Genomic DNA, 27910 nt, shown 5'->3' with positions numbered 1-27910 from the left:
CTGCTCAGATCCACCCGAGATGTGAGAGATGTGTCGTGATGATGGAAGTACAAAGATTCTTCAGATTTATACCCAGCTTCATGTGTCTAGATCAGGTCTGAGGGCTTTACCAGACATTCCACTGGTAGATGGCTCTGTAAAAATGACAGCGCTCATGCTCCTCTCTTCATTCCCTTTTACAGCCGCAGCTTTATATCTTTCTAAAAAGCAATATGTGGCACGGTATATGCGCTCCATTCTACTTAGATTGATGTAGGATGATTGCAATTTCAAACATTGTGCGCTGCAGCAGATGCTTCCTTCATCAGAGAGAAGTAAATGAATTGGGGGTGGGAGGAGTACAAAGAGAGTGAATTTGAGACAAGAGGTGGTAGATAAGGATACAGAAGATAAAGAAGTAACGCAATGCTTTTGAAGTGTGAGATTTGAGAGAAAAGCAGAAAGAAGAGAGAAAACATGAAAAGGAGAGTAAGGAAGAAATGAAAGAAAATGAGAGGAGAGAGAGGGGTGAGAAACAAAGAAGAGAATGAGCTAGACATTAAGTAAGGAGTGTGTAAAGGACAAATAAAAATAAAACAGGAATAATATAGAGAGAACTTACATAGAACTAGAAAGAGGGATGAGAGAGAGCTGTACCTCCTAAGGGCCACTAGATAACCTGTTCTACATGCAGAGCCGTGCAGCCGAACTCTGGGGAGCTTGTTGGATGTGGCTGAATCCATGCATGTGTGTTTGGTTCGTGTATGAAGTGAGTGAGGGTTCCTTGCTCTCTGTTGCCATGGTGTTTAATGTGCTGTTTATGAATGAAATGAACCTGGACGCTGATCTTGGTGAACTGCTCTCAGACTCGCACGTCAGTCACAATAACATACAGTACTCCTCCGAAACTAGAACTCAGCTTCTCTCTCAGTGCACTGTGAGCCAAACATACAAGCAGACTGTGACTTTTGGGACATTCTTAACCAACAGTAAGATATAGTAGCTGGTATTTGCTGAGTAGTGCATCTGGTTTGTAAATAAGGGCGTATTTACACTATGCAATATGTACTGTACCTGTGTTTGACCCCCAAAATCCAGTTCAGTTTACTGGTGCGTGTACTCTGTACTGTGTCCATATGCTGTCCTGTGCCCAGACAAGATTGTGGAGATGGGCCATGGTTCTGTTAGACTCATGATACGCATCACCGACTGCTAACCTTACATGGCCACAAAACCTATACGTGATCTCAGTTCTCTAATACTCACTGTAAATACAGAGAGCAGCAAAGGGATTTCCCTGGTCTAATCATAGACATATATACAGGGTTTGTTGGAAGTGTTCGGCAAGATATTTGTTAAAGTTTGTGATTATTTGCCTCTGAAAAATATCTTCTTATATGTGCCATGCTATTAAAGGAAAATCCCTGAGCTGCAACATTGATAAGTAAGGCATGTTGGAGGGCCGAGAGTCATTGCCAACAAAGCCATAAAATACAGTCCTGAGTGTCTGATGTCCGATGATGTGAATTTGCTGGGGTTCAGAACATTAAAATGCATGTGAGTGTGGACGAAGGGGCTGTCTTACTCCCACAAAGTATGTTCCATCTGGGTCAAGTGTGAGTACACCCTACGACTCCAGGTTTGATTTATGGCCGGCGGCACCATGGTGCAGCAGGGAGTGTTGCTGTCACACAGCTTCAGGGTCCTGGGGTTGTGGGTTTGAGCCCTGTGTGACTCTGAAGAGTTTGATGTGTTCTCTACATTGACAGTGTACATAAACCGGACCCAGTGATCCCGCTGTTTTCAACTGGGAAACCTTTGATCATTTGTGTCACTTCCTCATCAGCTTCTCATGCAATGAGAAAGTGAGAGACGCGAATGACACCGCTCTCCGGCGTGCTGTTCAAACAACAATACTGTCTGTAGGTGCTGCGATGTTAAATTTCCCTCACAAAAAAAACTTGCCCAGAATGGAGATGTTATTGCTTTGATACACAGGCGTAAGATCACACTAAAGTCAGTGAGAGCCTGCCACGCTCAGTTTGACATTAGTTATCACCATTACTGGGGAATTTTTCTGTTCTAGTCATAAACGGTCTGTTTAATATGCATTCTGAGACTCTAGAATTATACGCAATAATGTAAGCTATAGTTTCTATAATTATAATTCTCCTTATATAACCCTGACTTTTACTATCAATGGCATTTTCTTAATTGTCACTGAATTTCGCAAATTTCTTTTGCCTGACATTGACTGAGATAAGCATTTAACGAAATATTCATTATAAAGTATTAACTTCAGTGAAGAACCAGATGGATTTGAATGTCACACAAGGTAGCATGATAACAAGTCAATAAAAGATTATGGGAAGTAGATCTTATATAAATTCCTAAAATAAACAACAGCAGACGGCTGTCACAAAGGACTTTTATTTCTTTATGAACAGATTTTTTACAGATGTGTAAATTAAATATACACTTTTCACCACCATTAACAAGAGACTTTACTTTTCATTACCATAAGCCTGTGTTTCAGGATTCTACTGAGCTGCTTCTTCAAACATTACAGCACAGTGTTTTGGATCACAGCTTTATCATTGCTGTGGAAAAGCATTAACTTCTATATTGTGAAGAGCTTAAGTTTGTGGATTAAATGACCATTAAAAGTCCATTCTCTGCAGAAGAGGACCAGGACTGTGTCGTGATGGGAAAAAGCTCCAAGATACCTTTTATTATTGGTTCAAACACACCCCAAAATAAATGGGAATGAATGGAGAGCTACTCTCAATTGGTCCTCAAATGCCAACCACTTCCTGTATCACACTTTGGAAGGCAAATCCTGGCGGCCTGGTTCTCCCCATGTCCGTGTTTCCTCCAGGAGATTTGGTTACCTCACACCATCTAAAAACACACGTTGGTAGGTGGATTGGTAACTCAAAAGTGTCCATAAGTGTGAGTGAATGTATGAGTGTGTGTCACCCTGCGAAGGACTGCCTGGCCCTTCAGGGTGTGTTCCCGCCTTGTGCCCAGTAATTCTGGGTAGAATTAGAAGGTTAGATTTTGTATGGATGGTCCAGGACTGAGGGCTTTAAACCCAACTAGCTGACATCTGACATGAATACAGTGACCTTAGGCTTTTTTCACGCTAAATAAATGTGCAGCGCTTGCCACTGACCCTTTTGCTTTTCCCATGAATGTATGGGTTACGCTTGCTGGTCAGATGTAAAAGTGAGCAGAGGGTCAGAATCCGTTAACACAGACCATTCATCCTTGTTGGAGGGAACTACAGAATATATTGCACCCTTATTGGCTGCATGTAGCTTTGCCTACAATGTGGCACACAAAAGTAGAAAGCATTTGAACTTCCTATAACCTTGCAAGTCTTCCCAGCAGACCTGTTTTCCACTGAGCTTGCTAATGAGGTCAGGCCAGTGACAATCCACGCTTGCGTTTCACATCCAATTTAAAATACTCTGTTTCGATGCGCAGCTGTAAATTTCCTGTCTTGTGTGTGAAAGCAGCTTTAGGCTAATTCTCATGACAGTGCCGTTCTGTTGAGATTATACAAGTTGTGTGTCTGCCAGTGATGAATGTACCTTTTAAAGTAGCAAAATGAACTGATTAGAACAGATGTCCACACACATTTGGATATATGCTGTGTGGGTGTACACAGATTTTGACTGACGCTGTATTTGCCAAGATGCATTCGGTTACAGTAACATATTCCCTGTTATATCATCCCTGCTGTAATTTCTTTTTGATCAGTGTTGTGTCAGGGATAGAGCTTTTATAAGACAGTTATTTATTGATTTTATAAACCACGCAGATTCCAGCGAAGGCAATTTCCTGTCAGTTTTTCCTGAATCGAAACTACAGGACAGTCATTTCACAGAGACTTGAAATACTCACCCAACCTTACAGTAGCTTTTTAGATTGAATTTTTATTGTAAGTCTTGCACATGTTGGATTGGATCCATAGGTGTGTGTCTGAGTATGAGTGTCTCATTAATAAATTAAACAATTAAGTATTGTGGCATAATTGCCTTTTTTTTTGTGGAAGGGGCACTCTGTGCCACATTCTCATGTAGCTTTTTCACCGTCTGTTTTCCTGTCAGTTCCACCATGTGCTTCTGTTTACATTATAAACCCAGCTTGGTTTGCATTTCTCATTATTTTGAGGGTGAATTAACCCTTGTGAGCTTACTGCTTTGATCGCAGTAACTGTAATAAAACACTGAGACACTGAGAAAACACCTCTATTTTCACACACACTGAGAAGTATGAGATATGAAGGGGGCAGGGTAGGCGGCCTCTCTCCCAGTCTATCAAAATGCACACTTCTAACTTTAAAGTGCTAAAATAATTAGTAAAAACTGGCAGGTGCTAAAGGGCGGGCTTGCCCAGGGCATCTCACAAGCTAGAGCTGCCACTGATGAGTCGGGTAGAGAAGCTGAATGAAATTGTTGTTTATTTTGGCTTCTCAAAAGTATACCATTTTGGGAAGACCCTACACTAGATAGTGGAACAGTGAAGTGAGCAATTGGTTGTTATTCAGCTACATTAATGCAGTCGGATACTGGTCACCTCTCCATCTCATCCTGTAGGTATGAGATACTGAGGGATTTTATAACTCTCTGTCCCACGCTTGGCATTGGGCATTATTTCATTTCATGTTTTCTGTGGTGATTATGTAAATTTAAACTTGTGTCAGCAATGAATGGACCTTGATATAGCTGAAGTCATTGTCCACAAATGCCACAAACACATTGTCCACAAACGTTTTGGACATATAGTACACACAAGCATGACTTATTGTTTCCACACTCACTGTCCATTCTCTCAGTTCTATTTCCTATACAGGAGCACTTTGTAGTTCTACAACTGCAGATTTGAGACCATCTGTTGATCTGAATACTTTGTTTGTCCCCTTTCACCTTGTTCTTTAATGCTCAGGACTTCCACAAGACCACCAGGCATGTTAATTTAGCACTTGTAGGAGTGGATACATTTTGAAACACTATCCAGATGTGAAACTCAGAGAAATTTTCAAATAAGAAATAAGTGCAGGCTATAGGTCATTTATTGTAAAATATGGAATATAACTTAATAGGTGTATGAACTGGATAGGCAGTTGCAGACAGAGGTGCATGTTACAGAGGGCCACAGTGATGGCAACAGTGCCAGGTTTTTGGAGACTAGGGAGTGTTTTGCTGTTTACTTTGCCACTGGAGCTTTTTAAACAACTTGGCTTGCAGAAAAGAAGGATGTAATAAATTTCTAAATATGAAACACGAAGCTAAGGTACTTGGGAACAGTTTAAAACTTTCAGGACTGTCAGAACTCTGGGCTCAGGTATAACTGCATAAGATGTTTCAAACCCTGTGGTAAGATTGCATCATACCGCAGTCAAAAACCCAGAAACATGGTTCTTTCAAAACATTTTAGGCTTGAGATGTTTTCTTTTAACACTTCATTTCTTGTTTCGCAGGCGGGAAAGCTTGCCATGGACAGAGGCTGGGCGATAAATGTGGGTGAGTTAATATTTACAGAAAAAAAAGAGAGAAAAAGTGACTGATCTAGATATTCATTACATTGTGAGAACTAAAATCTGTTTATACACTCACTTTGTGGGGACAACAAACATGTCCCCATGATATAAATTGTTACATTACATTAAGGTGAAGATGTGTTAATGTTAGGGCTAGGGATAAGGTTAGGGTTAGGGTCAAACTAGTCTAACTAATGTCTCTTTAAACCACGAAGACAAATCTGTGTGTGTGGGCATCGTATATACTTAGCCACTTGGAATTTGTGTTCACATGTAAACAATACATACACTGATAAATCATTATGAACACCCCTTTGTTTCTATAATCACTGTCCAGTCTCTGAGCTCCACTTACCACACAGGAGCACTACAAAGTAGTTCTAGTACAGACTGTCGTCCATTTGTTGCTCTGTATACGGTAGTGGAGTCGGAGGAGGTATTGAAACATAGTCATAGTGCTTTATGCAACCATTATTTGTGCCCTTAAAGGACGTAGAGGAAATGCAGCAAGTGAACAAGGCAGTATTTAAAAAAAATTTTTTTTGCCTTGATATGTGATAAGATCAGCAGAGACTTCACCCAAGCTGCCCTAAAACAGCCTCAGGGTAATCTCCACTGACCAACTAAATCCCATTACATATCAAGCCCAACCACACACAAAAAAACACAAAAACAGCGATAAGCAATACCCCCACCCCCACAACACAACATTACAAGAAAAAGACCCCAGAAACAACCCCAAAATGGCGAACAGAGGGAAGCCAAGGTGCATACTCACTTGTTAGTCTTCATCTCCGCCCTGCATCCGTTACAATACTTTGTTTACCCCCTTTTGCTCTGTTCCTCAATGTTCAGGTGGATGTGTTGCTGATAGGAGTGGATCTGACACAGCAGTGTTGCTGGAGTTTTTAAAGTCCTCAGTGTCCTTGCTGTACTGAAAATAGTCCCCCAGCCAAAATCGTCCTGCGTGCAGCGACCAAAAAGTGGAAGACTAGAGGATGACCAACGTAGACTGTTGAAAACAAGGTTGAACCTGTTTGGTTCTGTTTCAGTACCTAATTTGCAACTGTTCTCCATGTTCCACCAACATGAATTGGTTCCCAAACCAGGAAAGTTAGCTTCTAGCTGGAACCGAAGAATAGTAGGTCCTTTAGCGTGAAACGTTCCGTGTGTCCGCGGGAGTGTCCAGCAAAAGAAGTTCAAAGGTTTTTGAGTTTTCAGTGGAGCTGGTGTCATTTGCAGAGCGTTATATGAATAAAAAAGAAACAATAAACGGAAGGTGTGCCGTTTGTTTGTTTTCTGGGGCTGCGTTCAGCACTACATGAGGCATGCTGGTTACTCAAACATTCAGCAAATATCACTATGATTAACAGTGGATTAACAATGACCCTGTCCTGACTCTCTTTATCTAAAGCTGGAATTGAGCTGCACTGCAAGACCACCCTTGATTCCCATCAAATCTGGTGGAAACAGGCTGATTTGCAGGATAGCACCTGGGTTTCAAGAATCCTGAAAGGAATGTGTTCAGTGTTTAAGGGAGGAAACAATGTATGCAGAGCAATAGATGAACTTCAGTCTGTAATTGTAGCACTACAACGTGTCCCTCTATGGTCAGTGGAGCTGAGAGAATGGACAGTGAGTGTAGAAACAAGGCATTTGTAAGTGGAGGACTTGTGTTTAATGACAATTTGATTGGAATATTACATGCAGCATTAATAGAAAAATGATAATGCAGATTTGCTACTTGTGTTCTGCTGCTTTTGTCTTTCCTCGGCAGCTCTGTGTGTGTGAGAGTGTGTATGTTACCCATCACTAACCCATGCTCGTCCTCATTTCTGACTGCTGAGAGTGAAACGCTGTATCACAATAGCTCCTGCTAAGTCAGCCACTTCCTCACATTACAGATTGAGTCTGCATTGATAAACATTATTTTAAACAGTCAATGCACTATGGACGAGGACATTCATTTCCATGCTTGGGGTGTCCATAGATTTCCTTTCCTCTCCCCTCGCAGGATGTCGGGGGGTAATTGAAAGGCGTGAATGGCCGAGCTGGGGTTGAGCTGACAAGCAATAAATACTAATGAAAACTCTGCCCGTTTCCATAGAGGAGACGACCATATAATGAGGCTAAATATGGCAGGTCAGGACAGGTCGGACTGGATCCATTGCCTGAATGGATAAATATTCAGCCAATTATAAAAAGGGAGCCTCTCACTCACTTGGACTCTGAAGAATCTCTCCGAGGTTGTGGCTGTTGAGAACTCACTCAGGTTCTAAATAGGCCTAGGAAGACACAGTCTAGTTTTTTATTTTATTACACAGTTTGTACATTATTATTATTATTATTTATTTATTTATATGCTATATACACCTAGCTCGTTGATTCTTATTCCTTTACATTTAAAATGGCACTTGAAAATATTGAAAACATATGACAGTAATGCTGCAGTAACAGTTTCTAATCTTTTGAGAAGACTTTTGACATTTTTATGTGTAGATTTGGTGGCATTCAGCCTCAAGGTGAGTTAGATTTAGTTTACGAAATCTAGCTCCCATTCCAAACTAGAGACTCTTTAGCACCTCTAGCTGATGCATGGCCCTGGCCATTGGGAACTTTGACTCCTGTGTAGCTGCTCCCAATTCCATTTCATGCTTTTCTATGGAGATCATACTTGTCTATGTCCAGGAACGTTGCTCTTTAAAATAGCTTAAAGTAAATAGAATGATGCTCAATAAAGGGACATTAGATACAATTTGGTATTTTTGCTCCTGGGCTCCCCTAGGAGTTGCAGAGTACACAATACATTTGAAGATGTAACTGTAAGGTTAAAATGCTACCAAAAGTTCTTTTAAATTAGCACATTTAGGGAGTCCCAGTCAAATCTACCTGTTGCATTCTGCTTTCCAATGGGCAGAGCCAAATTTGTGACTAAAAACATCACCATAGGCTTGATAAAAATGTACCAATGTTATTTATCGTGAATCATAGTGGTAACCTAACAATATAACCTTTTAAAGAACATGAAAATAACAGCAGTTCATTTGTTTACTTTTAATTAATATCTTTGGCTAGATTTAGATAGAAATATACAATGATTATTACAAACTCCAGATACACTGTATTTAAAATAAAATAGTTTTTTTTTATTTGGGGGGTACCTCATTTTGTTGTTATATTACATCCACTTGGGTGTTATACTGTTTGCATTGTGATCTCCTCTGTATAAACAGCTATCAACTCTGATTATTTTTCAGGAGGTGGTTTCCACCACTGCTCTAGTGACAAGGGAGGGGGTTTCTGTGCATATGCCGACATCACTCTGGCTATAAAGGTACAACATTTTGAATTGCACACCCTCTGAAGAGACCACACATTATAATGTAATTGGAGTACATTATGTGATTTACATCATTATTGTATCAGTGGTGTCCAAACATTTCATTTAACTGATTAGAATGGGATAAATTACAGTATGCTATAATTAACATGACATCTTATTAGAGTTCATTTAAAACAAATTGTAGTAAACCTGTAAAGAACAACAACAAAATCTTATTTTACTGCTGCTTGAATTTCTTTGTTTTTGCCTTGAATGTTTGCAAGTTTTCACAGTCACAACAAAAACCAACCTTACAAGACATGAAACATTATTTATGTACAATGCAAGATAAGGTTTTGAAATTGAATTTGCATGGACCTTTCTGTTGCTGTATTGGTGAACGATTTTTTTGACGCAGTGTGAAGTGCAGCGGGTAAAAAACTGCCACAATATAAATAAATAAAAATAAACAAACAAACAAAAAAAAAACCATGAAGAAGTAATTGTGCTACAGGTTTTTACATTTTTATTAAGTGTAGCACATAACACAAATTTATATCAAATCTAACCCAGATATGGCTTTGAGAGTAACCAAATCTATATTAAATATAAATTAAAAAAATCTATATTAATTATAGAAATTCTCAATATCAATATAAAATATAAACTATTTTCCAATATTTATAAATTGTTATCTGAAACAGACAAAACTATCTCTGTACCAATGGAAAAATTTGATGGAAAAAGACGATTTCCTGGTTACGCCTTCTGCCGATCACTGGAATAAAATTCTCAAAAACACATTTAAAATGACTAACACTAATCTTCACTTTATACTATAACGTAATGGCATGCATTATAAATAGTGAATAGCGATAGAGTAATGCATACTTTGGGGGTACAAATCTATGTATATGTACAGTGGGGCAAAAAAGTATTTAGTCAGCCACTGATTGTGCAAGTTCTCCTACTTAGAAAGATGAGAGAGGTCTGTAATTTTCATCATAGCTTCAACTTTGAGAGACAAAATGCGAAAAAAAATCCAGGAAATCACATTTTAGGATTTTTAAAGAATTTATTTGTAAATTTTGGTGGTAAATAAGTATTTGGTTAATAACAAAAGTTTAACTCAAAACTTTGTAATATAACATTTGTTGGCAATGACAGAGGTTAAAGGTTTCCTGTAAGGCTTCACTAGATTTGCACATGCTGAAGTTGGTATTTTGGCCCATTCCTCCATGCAGATCTCCTCTAGAGCAGTGATGTTTTGGGGCTGGCTGATGGTAGCCTTTCTTACTTTGGTCCCAGGTGTCTGTAGGTTGTTCATGAGGTCCCTCCATGTTTTTCTGGGATTTTTGCTCACCTCATAATCATTTTGACCTCACGGGATGAGATGTTGCGTGGGGCCCCAGATCGAGAGAGATTATCAATGGTCTTGGTATGTCTTCCATTTTCTTACAATTGCTCCCACAGTTGATTTATTCACACCAACCTGCTTGCCTATGTAGATTCACTCTTCCCAGCCTGGTGCAGGTCTACAATTTTCTTCCTTTGACAGCTCTTTGGTCTTGGCCATGGTTGAGTTTGGAGTCTGACTATTTGAGGCTGTCGATAGGCATCTGTTATACAAAGTTTTTTTGTTGAAGTGTACCTATGATGAAAATTTCAGATCTCTCTCAGATACTCTCTCATCAAGTAGGAGAACTTGCACAATCAGTGGCTGACTAAATACTATTTGCCTCACTGTATGTATGTTTGGGCGGCACGGTGGCGCAGCAGGTAGTGTCACAGTCACACAGCTCCAGGGGCCTGGAGGTTGTGGGTTCGATTCCCGCTCCGGGTGACTGTCTGTGAGGAGTTGGTGTGTTCTCCCCGTGTCCGCGTGGGTTTCCTCCGGGTGCTCCGGTTTCCTCCCACAGTCCAAAAACACACGTTGCAGGTGGATTGGCGACTCAAAAGTGTCCGTAGGTGCGAGTGTGTGAGTGAATGTGTGTGTGTCTGTGTTGCCCTGTGAAGGACTGGCGTCCCCTCCAGGGTGTGTTCCCGCCTTGCGCCCGATGATTCCAGGTAGGTTCTGGACCCCCCGCGACCCTAAATTGGATAAGCGGTTACAGATAATGGATGGATGGATGGATGTATGTTTGTTTGTTTATATGTGCATATATGTTTAGAGGTGTATTTTTTTTCTCCCCCCTCTCTCTCCATTCTTTTCTCTTTGCACTTTATGCCTTTTACTTTATAACCTCCCCTTGAATAGCATATTTGGAAATTCTTTTACCACTAATAGAAACTTACTGGTCTTCTGAAGAGAGTGCTGGTGTTGGGGCAAAAAAAAGTATAGCACTTGTTTTTCTGTTGCATGTTTCTGCAATTTCAGTTAAAACCCCATATTATGAAGGATCTTAAATATTGAGTGCCATTTATTACAATTTTGTTATACAATTAAGCACTAATTGGTGTATGCTCATCCTTTAAAAACTGTGTACACAATGTTGAGTTAGTAAAAAAAAGTCTGTTTTAACACTCATAAATCTTTCCAAAGCATCCAGTATGTTGGGCATTGATTTTGTTCCCTGTCATCTTTGATTATTAGCATGTTACTGTACCCACACACTTCTGTTCTATTTGACGTCAAAGCACAGAATCCCAATCACCCCCTCGTGTGTTTCTCTCTGCAGTTCCTCTTTGAAAGAGTGGAGGGAGTCTCTAGGGCCACGATTATCGATCTGGACGCTCATCAGGTGAGTAGTGGTCATTTTCTAAAGCCACACTGTCAGTCAATGCCACTGCAGAGGAACCAGCACCATGGACAAGATAATGCCTCCCATTTAGCACTGTAATCAATCAGACCACTCACTGCACACACAGCGACTTCCACACTACACCCCATCCTCGCTGCTCCACACCTGCTCTTTGTACCCCATTTCAGCTTGTTATTATTTCTAATGGTGCTGTTTTAATCAAGTTTTCAGCATGTCATTATGGTAATTGCAGGTTAATCATTGTATAATGATGATGATGACTCTCAAAATTCATCGCTACATATAAGAACATATAAATAGATTTAAAAAAAAAAAAGAAAAAAGGTTGAGCATTAAATTCTCAGAAGAGTGGGTACTTGTCGGTTTAATTAAATTGGATAGGGTTGGATAAGTGGATAAACATAACAAGTGCAGGTGCTTCTAGCAAATAACATTCTTCCATTTGCTGTTGCATGTATAAAAATACATAGAACGTCCAGTTGACCTCAATCTTGCATTGCAAGGTAGCAAAAAAAATGGGTTTGTATATTTTCATCTACAGAATGTGTTAGTGACTTGGAAAGAGGGTTTACTCAGGGCACAGAGCGCAGGGGCTTAAAGCAACACTACATAGTATTTTTATCTTAAAATGACAGTTTCAAAGCCATTGGGATGCTCACTAACCTATAGTAGGGGAATTGACCTGTAGCACGGCACAGCTCGACTTGCATTTAACTGGTAGCTTATCCATTAGCACAGCTCCCCCACAAAATGGAGACTGTGATGCAGCAAAATCTCATCTATAATGGGAACTGCGGGCTTTGAAATATTCAATAATGGCGGTAAAGTCAGGCGCTGTTTTCTTGTTGTGTATTGTCATGTTGTTGCTGTTGTTGTTGTGTTTTGAACTGAACACGCCTCCACGCCCCAGTTCTCTCAGATCAGTTTTCCTCGTTGTACATTAAAATTTCATAGGAGATTTTCATTGGCCACCAAACCAAGGAGTGTTTGAACCTCTTCAAAATCCCTCAGGAGACCATTACCAGCTGCTATTGTGAGTCCGATAAAAACAAATGTGAAAGCTGCTGTAGCTTCAGAGACTTTACAAGCTGCGAGTTTGTGCTGGAGCTCTGCATTTCCTGTTGACAGGTCTCTGGCCAATCAGCGCTCTGTAGGGTTTATACATCACAATGTAGTACCTAATTGACCCGGTTGGTACCATAAGTGAGCAGGGACTGAAAAAGTACCCAGTTCCAGGGACCAGGACCAGATTTGGCCAGTGAAAAAGCAAAAGAGCCAAGCCGAGTTTAAGTTCCATGCAGTTCCATTAGTGTTTGTCTTAGAAGGCTTAAAGGAGGGTCCTCCTAGTTGTAACTGGTGTTACTGATGTTACTGGCATTTCTGCCTTCAAAACTGTGTTCTTCTTCTAAATTATATTTCTGAGTCAAAATATTTTGTTCATAAACAACTGGTTCTCTGAATGGTGAATACTCAAGTACTGAAATTGCCTTTTAAAAGCTGTATTTGAACAAGAGAACAGCACTCGCAGAGCTGTGGGCAGCTCAGATTTAAGCTGGAAATGGATATAGTACAAACATGTTCATACAAGGGAAGTGTATTAATTACTTAAAAAAAGTTGTTAAGGATTTAAACATCCTTGTGTTAACATTGTTTCCTCTAATATACAGTAATGTTCAAAATTCCTAGGGACCTAAGATGATGTTTATTATTATTATAATACATATTATTATATATTAAAAAACAAAGTTCTTCTCAACAAGAATGGTGTAAGTAAAGTAGATGTATTGTGAGCTAGTGTGAAGAACAAAGTGTGTTTTCCTTGTTCAAAGATGTTCTTCTTGATCATATTAATTTGCTAAATCACATGTATGTTAAAGCACACTTAATTTAACCTAAAATATTTATTAACCAATAAATCTGGTATTGGATGAAAACCTAAAATATTAATGAACTGCAATGAGGAGAGAATTGGACATAAACACAGAATATCACAACTTACTGTTATAATGGTATTTGTTTTAATTCCAATTTTATTCATTTATTTATTTATTTTTGAGCAAATAACCTCATACTGCTCAGATAGCTTTTTAAATCTCATTTTCGCAGTACTGAATGTACTCATTTATAAATTGGGGAAGAAGAAATTATATTTTACTGTGTTTTGATCTTTTATGTAGGTAATGACTAAATTCTTGGTGATCCCTCCTGTACATCTTGAATTTTCTCTTTTAGTGGAGCGATTTTGCAAAATGGGAGCATGTGTGCTTGTGAGCAGGCAATCTGCAGTTGAAGCTGACTCAGACAGAGTGGAGAAAGACAATCTGCGAGATACAATGTTGCAAATGTTTCTAGCAGAAATCCTAATGTATGAGTCATTGGCATTGGTTAGTAAAAGAACATGACGGCCTGTACCTATTCCTGCTGGGAGTTAATGTCATGCAGCTTGGACAAACTGGACAGGAACAGAACAGCAGATTGATTTCATTACATTATCCTTCAAAAACAGTTCCCACCTCACTGCCTCCAGCCTCCAGTCTTCATTTATAGTCCAGAGTCACCTGGAGTCAGCCAGCAGTGATTAAGCCTTTCTGATTCTCACCTGCAGGGCTTTAGAGCTTTACACTGGAGACCAGGACGAGCGAAGGAGAGAGAGAGAGAGAGAGAGAGATATGAAAGGGACAACTCTGTCTCGGTTCCAAAGTTCAGGACAAGTGAAGGTGAGAAAAAGGGGAGGGAGTGAGAGAGAGCGAGTGTGAGAAATGGAGAGAAACAAAATGGAAAGGAAAAGCGGTGGAGAGAGATAGAGAAAAGGGAGAGATATGGAGAGAGGTAGAAAGAGAAGATGGAGAGAGACAGAGAATAAAAGGAGAAAAAGAGGGATAGAGAGAATGAGGGAGGAAAAACAGCAGAGATTGAGACAGAGTTAAAAGACAGAAAACCACAAAAAAAAAGAAAACTAGGCAAGCAGAGTTTTGCCAGACCGCCATTAGCCATATAACCATTGTCACAGAGGTGTTTCTGGCATTTCCAAAACAGGAAAGCCCAAAATACATACCCTTGTCATTGGAAGGTCTGGAGAAGCTTTTGTGCTTCATATCATTTTCTTTGTTTACATGTGGTTTTTATTATTTGATTGTGTTGTACAAAAATGTGGAGGGCAGGACTAAATGCATAAATGAAAAAAGTAGCAGAAAATTTTGTTCATAATATATAATACATAACGGCATCAGTGTTTTTCTTGTTAATTTCATTTTAAAATAAATGCTAGATTATCTCCCACCAAAAAATAAAGTAGACCAAGAACATTTTGTTGATTTTAAGAATTAAAATTACTTATTTATTCACTGTAACAGGTTTCATTAAAGCACATGAAGTTTAAGCGGGGCGCAGCTATTTGGATAAAAATTCCACAAAATGTGTCCCCACGACTTTGCTTTAAAATATTTCAGGCAAAGACAAACACTCATGAGAAATAAGACAAATTCAGTAGTTGTCCTCTGTCTGTAAGATGTAATACGTGGGTAAATTTTGCTGAGTTCCAAGCCGTCCTGCTGAGCTTGTGAACTAAAGAACGCAAAGTCGGGGCTCTGGCCAAGGCACATGGTGTCGCACCAAACACATCCCCAGAAACGAACACAGTGGATACCTGTCTTTTTTCCTATTATTCAGCCATGGTTGATGTTGAAGAACCTACTCTTCTTTGGTTCCAGCTGGGAACAAATTTTTCTGGTTTACGAACAAGTTTATGTCAGTGGAAATGTGCCAAACGGTTCCAAATTTAGTTCACAAACTGGAACAGTTCCGGTGGAAAAGCGATATGTGAAATATGGTGAAGCATGAAGTAACCACCTTAAGTTGTCTTTTGGTGCTTTTCCACTAAAAGAACTCTGGTTCTTGAACCAGTTTTGTTTCTGATTCTTGGAACCTTAGTTCTTTCCAGTGAATTCCAGGAACCAGGAATATCTGGAACCATTCTGGGTCTTCATTGGTGGAAAAGCACTAAGTGTGAAATATAGCCTTCTTCGTGCATTTCAACATTAGGTGTCAGTCAGTCAGTAAGAGAAAATGCCACTTCTAGGCCAGTCCGGTAGGCAGTCCAGCAATAACTGAGGAGGGAAAGTGGGATGGTGAAGGACAGAGCAATAGCAAGAAGGTCATAGACGGATGGAGAGAAACAGAACGAAAAATATTTGAGGAGTGAAATCTCTCTTCCAAAGACAAGTGAAGGTGATTTGGAGAGAGAGAGAGAGAGAGAGAGAGAGAGAGAACAAACAAACAAACATAAACATACAAAGAGAGAGAAAGGGAGACAGGTAGTTCTGTTCCAAAGTCACTCTTTATGGCACCGAGGTGAGCAGACGGCTCTTAAACAGGCAATCAACACAGACCTTTCTCTCACACTCACACACACACACACAAAAACCCAGAGAGAAAACTTCCTCCGTTCTGAACCCTGCACACCCATCATTTCATAAGATTGGTGTCAAATGGACAGGTAACGTTCATGGCAAGGAATACATATTTTGAAATATGTAATTCTAGTTATGTTTCTGCATCACTACGAAGACAGATTTTCTCACACCAGTGGACCCAGGAAAAATAGCAATGACGGTTTATATGCAGTGATAAACCATTAATAATCCACATAATAAATCAATCAGAATGAAAAACCATCTTGTAAACAGGTTAATCAAAGCAGAGTAAGGCCATTCCAAATTAGATTTGAAATCAGAAAAATTAGGTGGATATTTCTTTAAGTAGCCTGTTAAGTAGAGGAATAACAGCCATGTAAATGCTAGTATCTGATTATATTCCCATTGGGGCAGTGTGAGTACATTCTGTATGTGTATTCATGTCAGCAATTTTAATATGGTGAGAAATGATCCTTCAGTAATTTAGAGTAGTAAACATATAAAAATCTTACAAATAATATAAAAGTGATATCTCAGGTGCCAACTGTTGAGCTGAATCTCTAATAAGTTCCCTTCTCCCTGTTTCGTGCAAATACAGGCTTCCATATCAAATTTAGGCATAATAAATCTTTTAGCGTCATCCATAAGCTTCACAACTCAGAGAAGAGTTGAACATTTAAAGCTGTAGTTTTAAGACTTGTGCAGTACACTATATAGAGGGTAGGGAATGATTTGATAATCAGTTTCCGAGTGTGATTCTTTTTGTTGCTGTAACATTGGCACTAAATGGGGCTCTACGTGTGGGCATAATTTGGATTAGTGTTAACTAATCAAACATGTAAATGGAGATTTTCATGCTGAGCCAAGTGCATGTAAGTGATTCACTTGCGAAGTACAATCAGGATGATTTGAAATCCTTGTGTATAAAAAGCTTTTTTATTTTTTTTTAATGAAAAATGAAAAATAGCCATTGATGTGAAGCACCAAATAGTGCCCCTTGTGGAGCATATGGTTAAGTGTGTATGTGTGTGTGTTAGAGAGAGCGAGAGAGCGCAAATGAGTGAGAAAACAAATGTCTGAGTAAGTGATGCATTTATCATTGTACAATTAGTGCATAGTAAGAAAGCAAGCAATGATTTTATTCACTCTTAGCCCTTGATTAGGGTCACTCCCTGGTTTTACAAATTAAACAAATTAAACTTGAGTTATTAAATTTGATGAATGTAGTTGACTAAAATTAGTCATCATACAGATTATGCGGTGATTTTTTTTGCCAGTTTTACCAGATTAAAATCTATATTGTGAAGTAGTGTTGTAGTAAAGCAGGGATAATTAATTTAAATTCATTAAGATCCAGTTAGACAGAGGTGTTTAGAGTAGCCAAAAATTGTACTCAAGTAAGTGTATTGTTGCTTTAGAATAATATGACTCAAGTAAAAGTAAAATGTAGTCACCCTTGAGTAAGAGTAAAAAGTACTAAGTGAAAAAACTACTCAAGTACTGAGTAACCTCTGTGTTTAAAAAGCAGGACGTCAAGTAATACATCTGAATGCACAAAAATATAAAACAGCAATTTACAAATTCAGAGCAGGAGAATCTCTCTTAAACAACTAAAACAATTACAAATACAATGTTTACAAAGTAATATAAGTTTAGTGCAGCCACAATAACTTAATAAAAAAACTCAATGGGTAGAAAAAGACAGTCTGTACGTAAGTGTACATGTGTAAACCATAAACTGTGTGTGTGTGTTCTGAGTATTTACATGTTCACTAACAAAACAATGTGCTCAATAGGTAGAGTTTACAAAGAGTAACAAGAAGAACAAGGCAGTCCGCGCATAAACCATGAACTCTGTGTGTTTTTGTGTGTGTTTACATGTTCACTCGGTGAAGTGACTATTCAGCTTTAACAGCAGCTCACTCTTTTCCACCTGAGTTCGCCACAGGGGTTTTGTGTGCGGTCATGTGACAGTTTGACTCTGTTTGATTGGTGAAACAATCAAGCATCAAGCGTTGCTAGTAGCTACATTTCATTGGTGAGACGCAGTCATGTGACAGAGCCTCTGTTGGAAGCCTTAATAAAACAAAACAAAGAGATTTTGCATTGGACGATAAAAATAAGTATAGATCAAAATAAGTAGCGAGTAGTGAGCAGAATGTAGCTCAATGTAATGGTGTAAAATTACTGCTCCTTCTTCACAAATATACTCAAGTAAAAGTAAAAATTATGCTGCATTAAAACTACTCTTATAAGTACAATTTATCCAAAAATGTACTCAAGTAAATGTAATGGAGTAAATGCAGTACATTAATACCCACCTCTGCAGTTAAAGATTTTCTCAGGCCAATAATGCACAGATATGACTGGCTGAGTAGCCTCACGTGTGATATGCAGAAACACATGACTAGTCTGTTAGTTTCCTGGAGAGCTTAACCTGAACCATAATGACTAGTAGAGTCACACCACTTAAAACAAACACTCTCTTCAAAATTGAACATCTCTTAATAATTTATCTGTTACAGGTTACAGTCTGCATCAGAAACCATCTGGGTCCGGATCCAGATCATGGTCAGCCCCTGTACTAGAGTCTGGTCTATAAAAATGAAACTCGAATGAGAATGAGTTTGTGATCTGGAGACGCTGATCTCTATAGTCTGTTGTTTAGCTGGCTCAGATGCCTTCTGGGAATTGTAGTCCTGGCATACGCATTTATTGTCAATGATGGCCTGATTGGATAGTTGTTGTGTATGAGGGCAAAGAAGAAAGTAAAAAGAAGTGTGTCTTCCCCATGTAAACCATTTGTGTCAGTGAATACACACACACTAGTGTGTACTAGGGGCAGTGAACAAACACTAGGAGCAGCAAGCCATGAGTTACAAGCCAGTTCCAAGAAAATGTTAGTGTGGAGAGGCAGAAAGCAAAATTCATGAACACAAAGGCTTTGATTTGTTTTCAGCCCTTGAGAACATCAGTGATGTTGGGCAATATTGTTGAATGATGAGTTCTAGAGATCACACATATCACTATAAAACATCCCAGACATATTGGATAGTACTTCATCACTACTTAGAGCAAAGTCCACTACTCCACAGTTCCACTGCTCAATGCTGAGAGTTGTATCGCCCTCTGTCCCTTATTTAACAGGGATAATGTTGACCTTTATCTCAAGTTCAGATTCCCCAAAACGTAGCATTGCATTCCAGATTAAACTGTATACTGTGAAGTGCATGCTGTTTGGATTCTGTGTATAATGAGGGCTCTTTAAAGGAGCTGAATTTATAAATTATAAGGGGTGTCTAGAAACATTTGAACAAATATTTATATGCATTAAGGCAATAATTTGTATAGAAGGTGAATACAGAAAAAGATCAAAACATGCAAGCTGGACTGAACCTTTAAGATGGGCCAATATGCTATTTCACAAACACTTAAGTTATTCAAGACATGGGCCGCTTTGTCCACTGGGGATGATTGTTTATGGAACATTTATACAAGGTATATTGCAGAACATGGCAATCAGTTATTATACATAATCTCTTTAATGGAGGGAGTAAATTGCTACACAGGCGCAACCTAAATACATGATAATAGCATGCTAATGGAATAGGGCTGTAATGTGTGTAATTACTCGCTAGAATAATATTTTCTAAATGTCTGAATCCAAGCTTATTTACTGAAAGTGAGTAATTTCTCGATTGTTTTAGCAAGTTTTGTATAAATATCAAACGCAGAGTGAATTCTTTTCATAATGTCTTCTAAGCAGCCTATTGGAATATGACGTAGTTTGTTGTTTTGCTGCCGTAATGAGCCACATCCAGCTTTAATGAATCTGGCCAATTAATTGAGCTTGGTGTGAACAGTGGGCAGAGTGTTTTGGCTTTTGCCCAATGACGTGTCATAAGCAGTAGGAGTCATAGCTTGATTATAATTACGCTCCTCTGTTTATCGACTAGGACAGTGGAGGGATCAGATCAATACAGATGCAGTGTGAATAATTCATGAACGGCTGCTTGGAAATCTGCATGTAGCCCATAAACAGGCCTGAAAGCGCTGCCTCAGCTCTGGCTTAGACACTGAGAGAGGCACTGAGCTGGAGTTAAAGCCCTAATTAAACACCCTGAATTATGACATGTCATAGCAGTCCATGCTCTCTGGTGGCAAAGTTCCTCTGCATATATGAATTCATAAGTGCTAATGAGCAGCATTATTTGCACCATGAGACAACAAATTGCTTGTGATGAATAAAGAGAATAAGTGCATTGTAAGGAATACAATGGAGCAATGATTTAGATTTATACTCAGTCCTTGGTTTGGGTCACTCTCTGGTTTTAAACACATTAAACCTGAGAGGAATTTGAGAAAATTTAAAAATTAAAAATGATAAACTAGAATGAAAATAAGTCTGTGATCTGAAGATCACCTGTTGAGCAGGCTCCGATGCATTCTGGGAATTGTAGTCCTGAATTGTAGACTAATTGGATAGTTTTTTTAATTAGGGCAGATATGTTTTTATTGTATGTTTTTATTATGTTTTCACGTTTGATAATAAAAATGGATATAATGGGAATTCATATTTAGTTTTAGAGAAGAATGAACAAACAATCTTTATAATACTTGCTTTGAAAATATTCATTGCCCCAGTTTGACTATGACTATAATAATAATTTATTAAGGCTATATATTATTTAATATATTCTTATTACATTAAATACTGTGTGCCATAAATTGTAATGAATATACAGTTATACAGTTAAAATAAACAGAATATACAGTTAAATACAAGCTAATTTAGTTATTTCATTTTCTTATTTTTATTTTTACAAGTCTCTGTCATTTCCAGTCTTGGTCTTGACTCAGACTCTGCCTTAGCAGCCTTCACTACAACACTATTGCAAAGTCTAGACATATTCTTTTATCTCCATTTTAATGCCTTCCTTTTTTTTTACTTTAATCATCACAGTAATTAACAGGGCTGAGAGTAAACAATTTGGAATTATTTTGCATGATTCAAGCAGCACGGTGGCTTAGTGGTTAGCACGTTCGCCTCTCAGCGCTGGGATCTTGGGTTCAAGTCCCATCTGGGTGGAGTTTCCATGTTCACCCTGTTTCTGCGTGGGTTTCCTCCGGGGTCTCTGGTTTCCTCCCACAGTCCAAAAACACAGAGGGTAGGTGAATTGGCTTCTATAATAAAATGTCCTGGTGTGTGAGTGAATGAGTGTGTATGTGAATGAATGTCTATTTGTGTGAGTGAATGTGTGTGAGCCCAGATATGGGTTGGCACTCTGTCCTGTGTGAAATCCTAGTGCCCGATGCAGTCCTCCAGGTGGATGGTTGTTTCTGGTTGAGAGTACGCTATGTGGGTTTGGCTGCCGCTTCTCACCAGTGTGTGTGTGGATTGAGTCTTCTGAGCGTTCTGAGCAGTGTGGGTCGTAAAGCGTCCTTGGGTGTCTAGAAAGGCGCTATATAAGTGTGCGATAGATAGATGATTCGTGATTGGTCTAACTTCTTAAACCATCAGTTTTATCATTGCAAATTCTTCCTTGTAGCTGGGTCTTCAGGATGCTACCAGACTAGGAGAATGATGCACTTTCTGTTCTTTGGCACATGTTAAACAAGCCTCAATTTTGTGCTGCCTACACAATATCATTGGAGAGTTCAACACACTCTGGGGAGCACTCCAACTGCACCTTTCTGTTAGATACCTAACAGACCCCCGAGTTGCTGAGTAATGGAGGGGTGAGGTAGGGTCATTCTACCTACCCAGAATGTGACACAATTTGTATTCTCTCAGACCCCTGGCTTCAGATGTCTGAGGTATCACAAAGGCTTGAACTCGGGCATCGGTGATAGGGCCAGTGCTTAGACAATTGCATAACTTTGGAGCTCTATAAATTCATTGTAAATGTGAACTGATAAACTAGAGACTCACATTTCTTTACAGTGTTGGTGAATGGAACCACGGCTCAAAGTGTCTTCACCACAAATATAGACATGCATTTTATAATTGGAATAAAGAATAAAGTGCTGAAAAAGAAAGAGAATTTGTATTAATATAAAGATTAAAACAAGGCTATTATGCAGAATTATTATAATAATACATAGAAGATAATCTCCTATTAGTAAGTGTAGGGCTCTAGTGTTTTAAATTTTTGTCTTTCTTGATTTCATTATAGTGTGACAGGACATGGCTTACAGTCACTAGCCTAAGACCACAGGGTTTCTTATGGAAACAGATTTTAAAGGTGTAATATATCAGTATTGTGATGGAGCGTTTGAGCTTGAAGTTTGAGGTGGTGTAATCCATAATCATACACATCAATCATGTGTATACATTTATGAAACCCACATAAAAACAAGATTAGCTTAAAAGCCATGCTTCAGGTTGCTGAGGCCTTCGTTTAATCCACTGCTAAACTGACACAGAAAGGCCCACAGTATAAAGGGTTCAGTCCCAGAGTCCAGAATGATTGATGGGAGCTCATAAACTATAGATTTAGTGACCAGGTTGCTGTAAAAAAATGACAGTGTCAGTTTAGAAGTGATTTTTTAAATCTTTGTCATTCTCTGAGGAAGTAGTTGTTTAAACACATTGCCCTTGTTTTCCAGAAGCTCTGTGGTCTCTTTACAGAGGACGTTTTATGGTTGTTCTGGCAGCATGTGTCATCACAGTCCTGACGTACAGACATACAGCTCCCCTGATGACCGCTGCTTAGCCTGGAGGGAAATTCAGGACAATGAAACAGAGCCAAGAACAGTCAGGGTGGGGAAAAAACAATAACGCAAGTCCATCTGACAGCTTGATCATGTCCTAAAAATAGTGCCAGCATTTGCTTCATGGAGTCCATATAGGTACATGGTCTGTTAGTATGGGGACACTTTGCTTTACTACATGATTTCAATACAAATGAGTAGAGACTTTTTTGTCTGTCTGAACTGATGTTCACTTGGGATTAGTTTTACAAGGGGAGGTAGGTAATGAATTTTACCATAATACATCTGTAATACTTATGGCTGTTTCATACAAGATGTACAAATGACAGAGATGGGAGTGGTGAAGTACCTCCTAGAGCTCCTTCATTATTCAGAATAAAAGCAAACACAAAATATGATTAAACATACTGCCTGGTCAAGAAAGTGTCACACACTAATATTTTGTTGGATAGCCTATGGCTTTGCATTTGCTGTGGCATGGATTCAACAATTTGTACTACTTCACAGTCCAGAATTGCATTCATTTTTGGCAAAACTCTTGTATTGATCAGAAGTGAGGTAAACCACTCATAAAATCTTCTCCAGTACTTCTCAAAGGCCCCGTTAACACCTGACGTTAATGTGTCTCAGGTGATTCGATTACGAATGACTGCCAAACTGCATAGCCATTCACACCTGGCATTTCAGTGTGTCTCCTGTGACCAATTTCTCACATAATTTACGCTGGAGAAGGGGCATGGCGGACTTGGCGTTCTCGTTGATGCAAAACCTCTTAAACTTTATGAGTTTTTGTCCTAGAAACCTTGAACAGGCTACTTATCAAATATATGCAGGTTGAAAAGAAATATGCTTTTACATTATTCTGAGAGAAACATAAGTACCAAGAAACACGCTTCAGTCAGAGTGCAAGCCATGTTGGGTATGTTTTTACATCAAACCACATGATGTTCCATTGCTTCAGAGTCCAGTCTTAATACCTTGTAATAATTTGAAGCCTTTTTTCTAAAGAGTCTTTTTTTTCTTGCGATCACAAGTTTAGTCAAATAACTGTGAATTCGCATCGCATTGAGCACTATTAAACATAGCCATAAGTTCCATGTCTGCTGTGATCATAGTTTTTGAGAAGGTTTTTCTGAAAACATTTGATCCCCAAAGTTGACAGGTCTCTCTAGGTGTTAAAAGTGTGTAAGTCAGTTCTTAACCTGTTTCCAGTCATTTCAGCAGACTCCTGAAATCATTGCTTGATGGGGCCAATAATTTGATCCTTTTACCATATAGTAACATCCTTTACACGGCCTTGGGGTACATATTTCTACATGCGAGTTTAAGAAATGTATCAGTTAGGGTTTAAAAATGGTTGGCAGCTTAATCATTTTAATCTCTGCAGTAATTAATAAGTGGCTCTCAAGTATTTACTTACTGAAATCATGACAACCTTTTGTTTTTGGCTAGGCAGTGTTCAGTCCTATATCTGTTGTCACAGTGGCTGCTTGTGTGCTTGGGCTGGTGATGGAATCTTGGAATTTCCAACTAAGGCGAACAGGGCAGCCTTGTCCTTTAGCAAATGAATGCCATGCACCAAGTGGAACCTCAATGGAGGAGCAGGGTTGCCTTGTCCATAAGTGAGGGAGTGTTTTGCACCATGTTGAATCAGAGCATGCACTTTTAAGAAGCAACAGGCATCTCATTATAGGCGCTATGTGAACTGGTTTGCACAGTTGGTAAAACATCATTTGGTAATGCTGTCCAGACAATGTTTACATACCATGTTTATGGATGTCTCTCTTCATTCGAGTTCCAGAGTGTTCATGGCATTCCCTTGCTTAAGGGCAAGGCTACCATGTTCCTCCAGATTGGAGTTTCCCTCACTTGGAGTTGCTCAGGTCTGAGATCTGTGGTAGCACAAGCACACCAGTGTATCCCCTGTGACATCTGTTCACACAAGATGAATATAAATTACAGTTATTTCTACAGCTTGTTGAAAAGCAGATTTAAAAAATTTGCTGACATAAGAGTGCACAGTCTGTAAAATTGACTGCCATGGTGCATTCAGGTAGAAATAAAATCACTGACAAACTCTGGTAACATTACTCCACCTGTAAACTAATCCAATTTAAATAGGGCTTACAAGGTTTATTTTATAGCCGTTTATGAGAAAGGGAGAGCTGATCCAATTCCTTGCTATCAATGAGGAATTCATACACCAGGAGGGAAATTGGGAAAAGGTTGTAGGGAAAATAAATGTTCTCTTTTTGCATATAATTGAACTGTGGATGAGACCTTTTATTCCCAGTGCATTTCCCAGATAATTAAATGTGAAACATTGCTACTGCTGAACAGTGCCCTCTGGCGACATTGTGCATATAAAACTTTTTTTTTTTAGAAATTTGAATTATCATTAGGTGTACAAGTAAGATTTAAATTGTTGTGTGTAACATATAATTGTAATTAAAGATTCAAACTTCATAACAGTTATATCAATAAAATGAAAATGTGTCATTTTATTAAAAAATTACATTGTTTAAAAATAACAAACGAGAAGAATTTGTGTCACGGCATTTAAGTTCCATCCACGAAAACTCACCTCAAAATTATGCGCAATATGTTCTGTTTTGAGCATGGTATTGTATCCAAGTTATGTGTGAGTTTTGGATTAGACGATTTAAAAGTAGTATTTTTGATGTTGTTTGTGAACATTGTGTACTAATACTTCATTTTTAGGTTATGACCTAATTTCATTAAGAATTAAGTGGGAGACGTTTACATTTTTTACATTAAAAGTACTTTTTTTTTTTTGTATGCCTATAACATTTCATATGGAAAATACTGAAATTCTTTTAAGGGTGTAAAAATTCACAATGCTCAATGCCAACAGTTGGCTGTAGAAGTATAAAGCCCACCAGCACCTAGTCCTTAAACATGAATTATGACTGCTCTTTGTACCATAGACCACTGGGAAAAGTGAACACTGTAAAATGTAAAATATGGGCCTTGTAGGGCTAGAATTGGAGCTGTAGTGAAAACAGAAGCAGCAGCAGTCCATTAGAGGTATGAGGACATATGAATCCTGCTGCTGATGGAAGGGTGGCAGTGTCCAGATGCTATGAAGTGAGCAAGGATAATGAAGAGTGATGGGGGGTTTGGGGGAATTTGGCACTCAGACTATGCCACTTAACGTCCCCAAATGGACAGGAAACGCTCATCTCCCATCTCGCTCTGTCACTCATACTTTATATCAAAAGCAAACTGCTGCTTTCTTCTATTCATCATGCATAGAAAGCTGGACAACATAGACTGGTTGTGCTATCATTACGCAGGAAAAATAGGGCACTGAATTTGATTCAAACAGCCCTGGAGTCCACCTATCGTACATATTTGACTGATTTTCCTGCTCTGACTTCAACTGAGGAAGTTGATTAATTGTATCTGATGTATTAGAATGCCAGAACCACAAAACTAGGCACAGCAAAGTATCCTCAGCTCTCTAGTTTGGGACAATATTGCTTAAATGCAGCAGTATATACACTGTATCTCCACACTACACCTACAGGAGCTTTTATTACATCCCATTCTAAATGCATAAGCGTTACTATGGACTTGGTTCCCCCTTTGCAGCTTTAACAGCTTCCACTATTATGCAAAGGCAGCATTTCACAATATTTTTAAATGCATCTGTGTGTATTTTTTCCCATTCATCTAGAAGAGTATCTGTGAGGTCAGACACTGATGTTGGGTGAGAGGGCCAGGCTCGCAATATCCATTCTACTTAATTTTGAAGGTGTTTATTTGGGTTGTGGTCAGGGCTCTGTGGGGCCAATCAATTCTTCCAAACCAAAGTGACTCAACCATGTTTACCTTGCTTTGTGCACTGAGGCACGGTCATGTTAGTACAGACAAGTCATGTCAGTACACAAAATGTCTTGGTACGCTGAAGCATTAAGATTTTCCTTCAGTGCATTATATGGGGATCAGTGGCCAGACTTTTCCACAGATCCACTTGAATGTCATTGCATGCAAAGGAATTACAGGTGCCCATTAAACCAGACGTGTTCTTTTCTAAAAGTCTTTACTTTTCTGTCCTGTCCAAAAAAAAACTCTGGACAGTTGTGGCATTGACCACTGAGGAAATCACAGATCCTGTGAGACACATTCTTTTCCTCAGCTGATTTAGACAACTTAGTGCTTGTTTTTAAAATGTGTTCCTGAAGTTTTAAAGTGTGTAATTCACTGGCTGTAGTATGTAATATGAGGAAACATGTTTGCAGATAGCTAGAGGAAATAAAGCAGAAATGATGTATGTGTTAGTGTGCATTTTACATGGGAAAGTAAAATTCCCCTAAGAGGCTTAGGCCAACTCCTGAAAACGAACCCCATAGCATTCCTCCACCCAACATTGCAACTAAGGCAGGTAATGTTTTCATCCATCAGACTGGCAGACAGAGGAACATGATTCGTTATTCAACAGAACACGTTTCTGCTGCTCCAGAGTCTAGTAGTAGCATGCTTTACATCACTCTATCCAACATTTAGCATTGTGCATAGTGTTGTAAGGTTTGCATGTACCTGCATGGCCATGGAAACCCTTGTCATGTATCACATGGCATTTGTTGTGCTGATGTTAAAGCCAGAGGAGGTCTGGAACTCTGCAGATATTGAGTGGGCAGAGTGCTTGTGACACTTATGCACTGTGTATTGTGCTGAGTTGCTGTGGTTCCTAAACACTTTCACTTTTCTGCTTCCTCAATAATGCCACTCATGGAACAGCTACGAGGAAGACATTTTACAAACTGACTTGTTGCTGTGGTGGCATCATATTGCATTATTTACACTCAAATTAAGTGAGCTCATTAGAATGACATTTTTTCCCCACAAATATTTGGAAAGCCAGACTGCCTGGCTAGGTGCTTGTTTTTATAAACCTGTGGCAATGGGACCATGTCCATTACTAAACTGTCAAAAAGAGATTTTTGTAATTTATAAATAATTTTATTAGCCATCAACTTACATATACGTATGGTGTGTCTTTATTTATGATTTTATTCCAGTTATCTTCCCAGTCATTAATCACCACCAGTTCCACATGACAACTAGCTAGGACTTTCCCAGTCACACACAGTGTATCAGGGAGGGTAAAGGCAATCGCATGCTTTCTTAAAAATGTGTGAAATTTGCC

The 27910-nt window shown here is 38.9% G+C and overlaps 1 protein-coding gene across 2 annotated transcripts in view; it reads left to right on the top strand.

Moving 5' to 3' along the window:
* hdac11 (histone deacetylase 11) overlaps nucleotides 1-27910 on the top strand; it is a 54465-nt gene that overhangs the window by 10834 nt on the left and 15721 nt on the right. For both annotated transcript variants that reach the window (XM_066672786.1, XM_066672785.1), the window contains 3 exons: nucleotides 5468-5510; nucleotides 8785-8861; nucleotides 11528-11590. In XM_066672786.1, the coding sequence (XP_066528883.1) occupies nucleotides 5468-5510; nucleotides 8785-8861; nucleotides 11528-11590 (183 nt within the window). The remainder of the gene's footprint in view (nucleotides 1-5467; nucleotides 5511-8784; nucleotides 8862-11527; nucleotides 11591-27910) is intronic.

The sequence above is a fragment of the Hoplias malabaricus genome, chromosome 5 (genome assembly GCF_029633855.1).
Source record: "Hoplias malabaricus isolate fHopMal1 chromosome 5, fHopMal1.hap1, whole genome shotgun sequence".
NCBI classification, from domain to species: Eukaryota; Metazoa; Chordata; class Actinopteri; order Characiformes; family Erythrinidae; genus Hoplias; species Hoplias malabaricus.
This window is presented reverse-complemented; position numbering and strand designations above follow the sequence as displayed.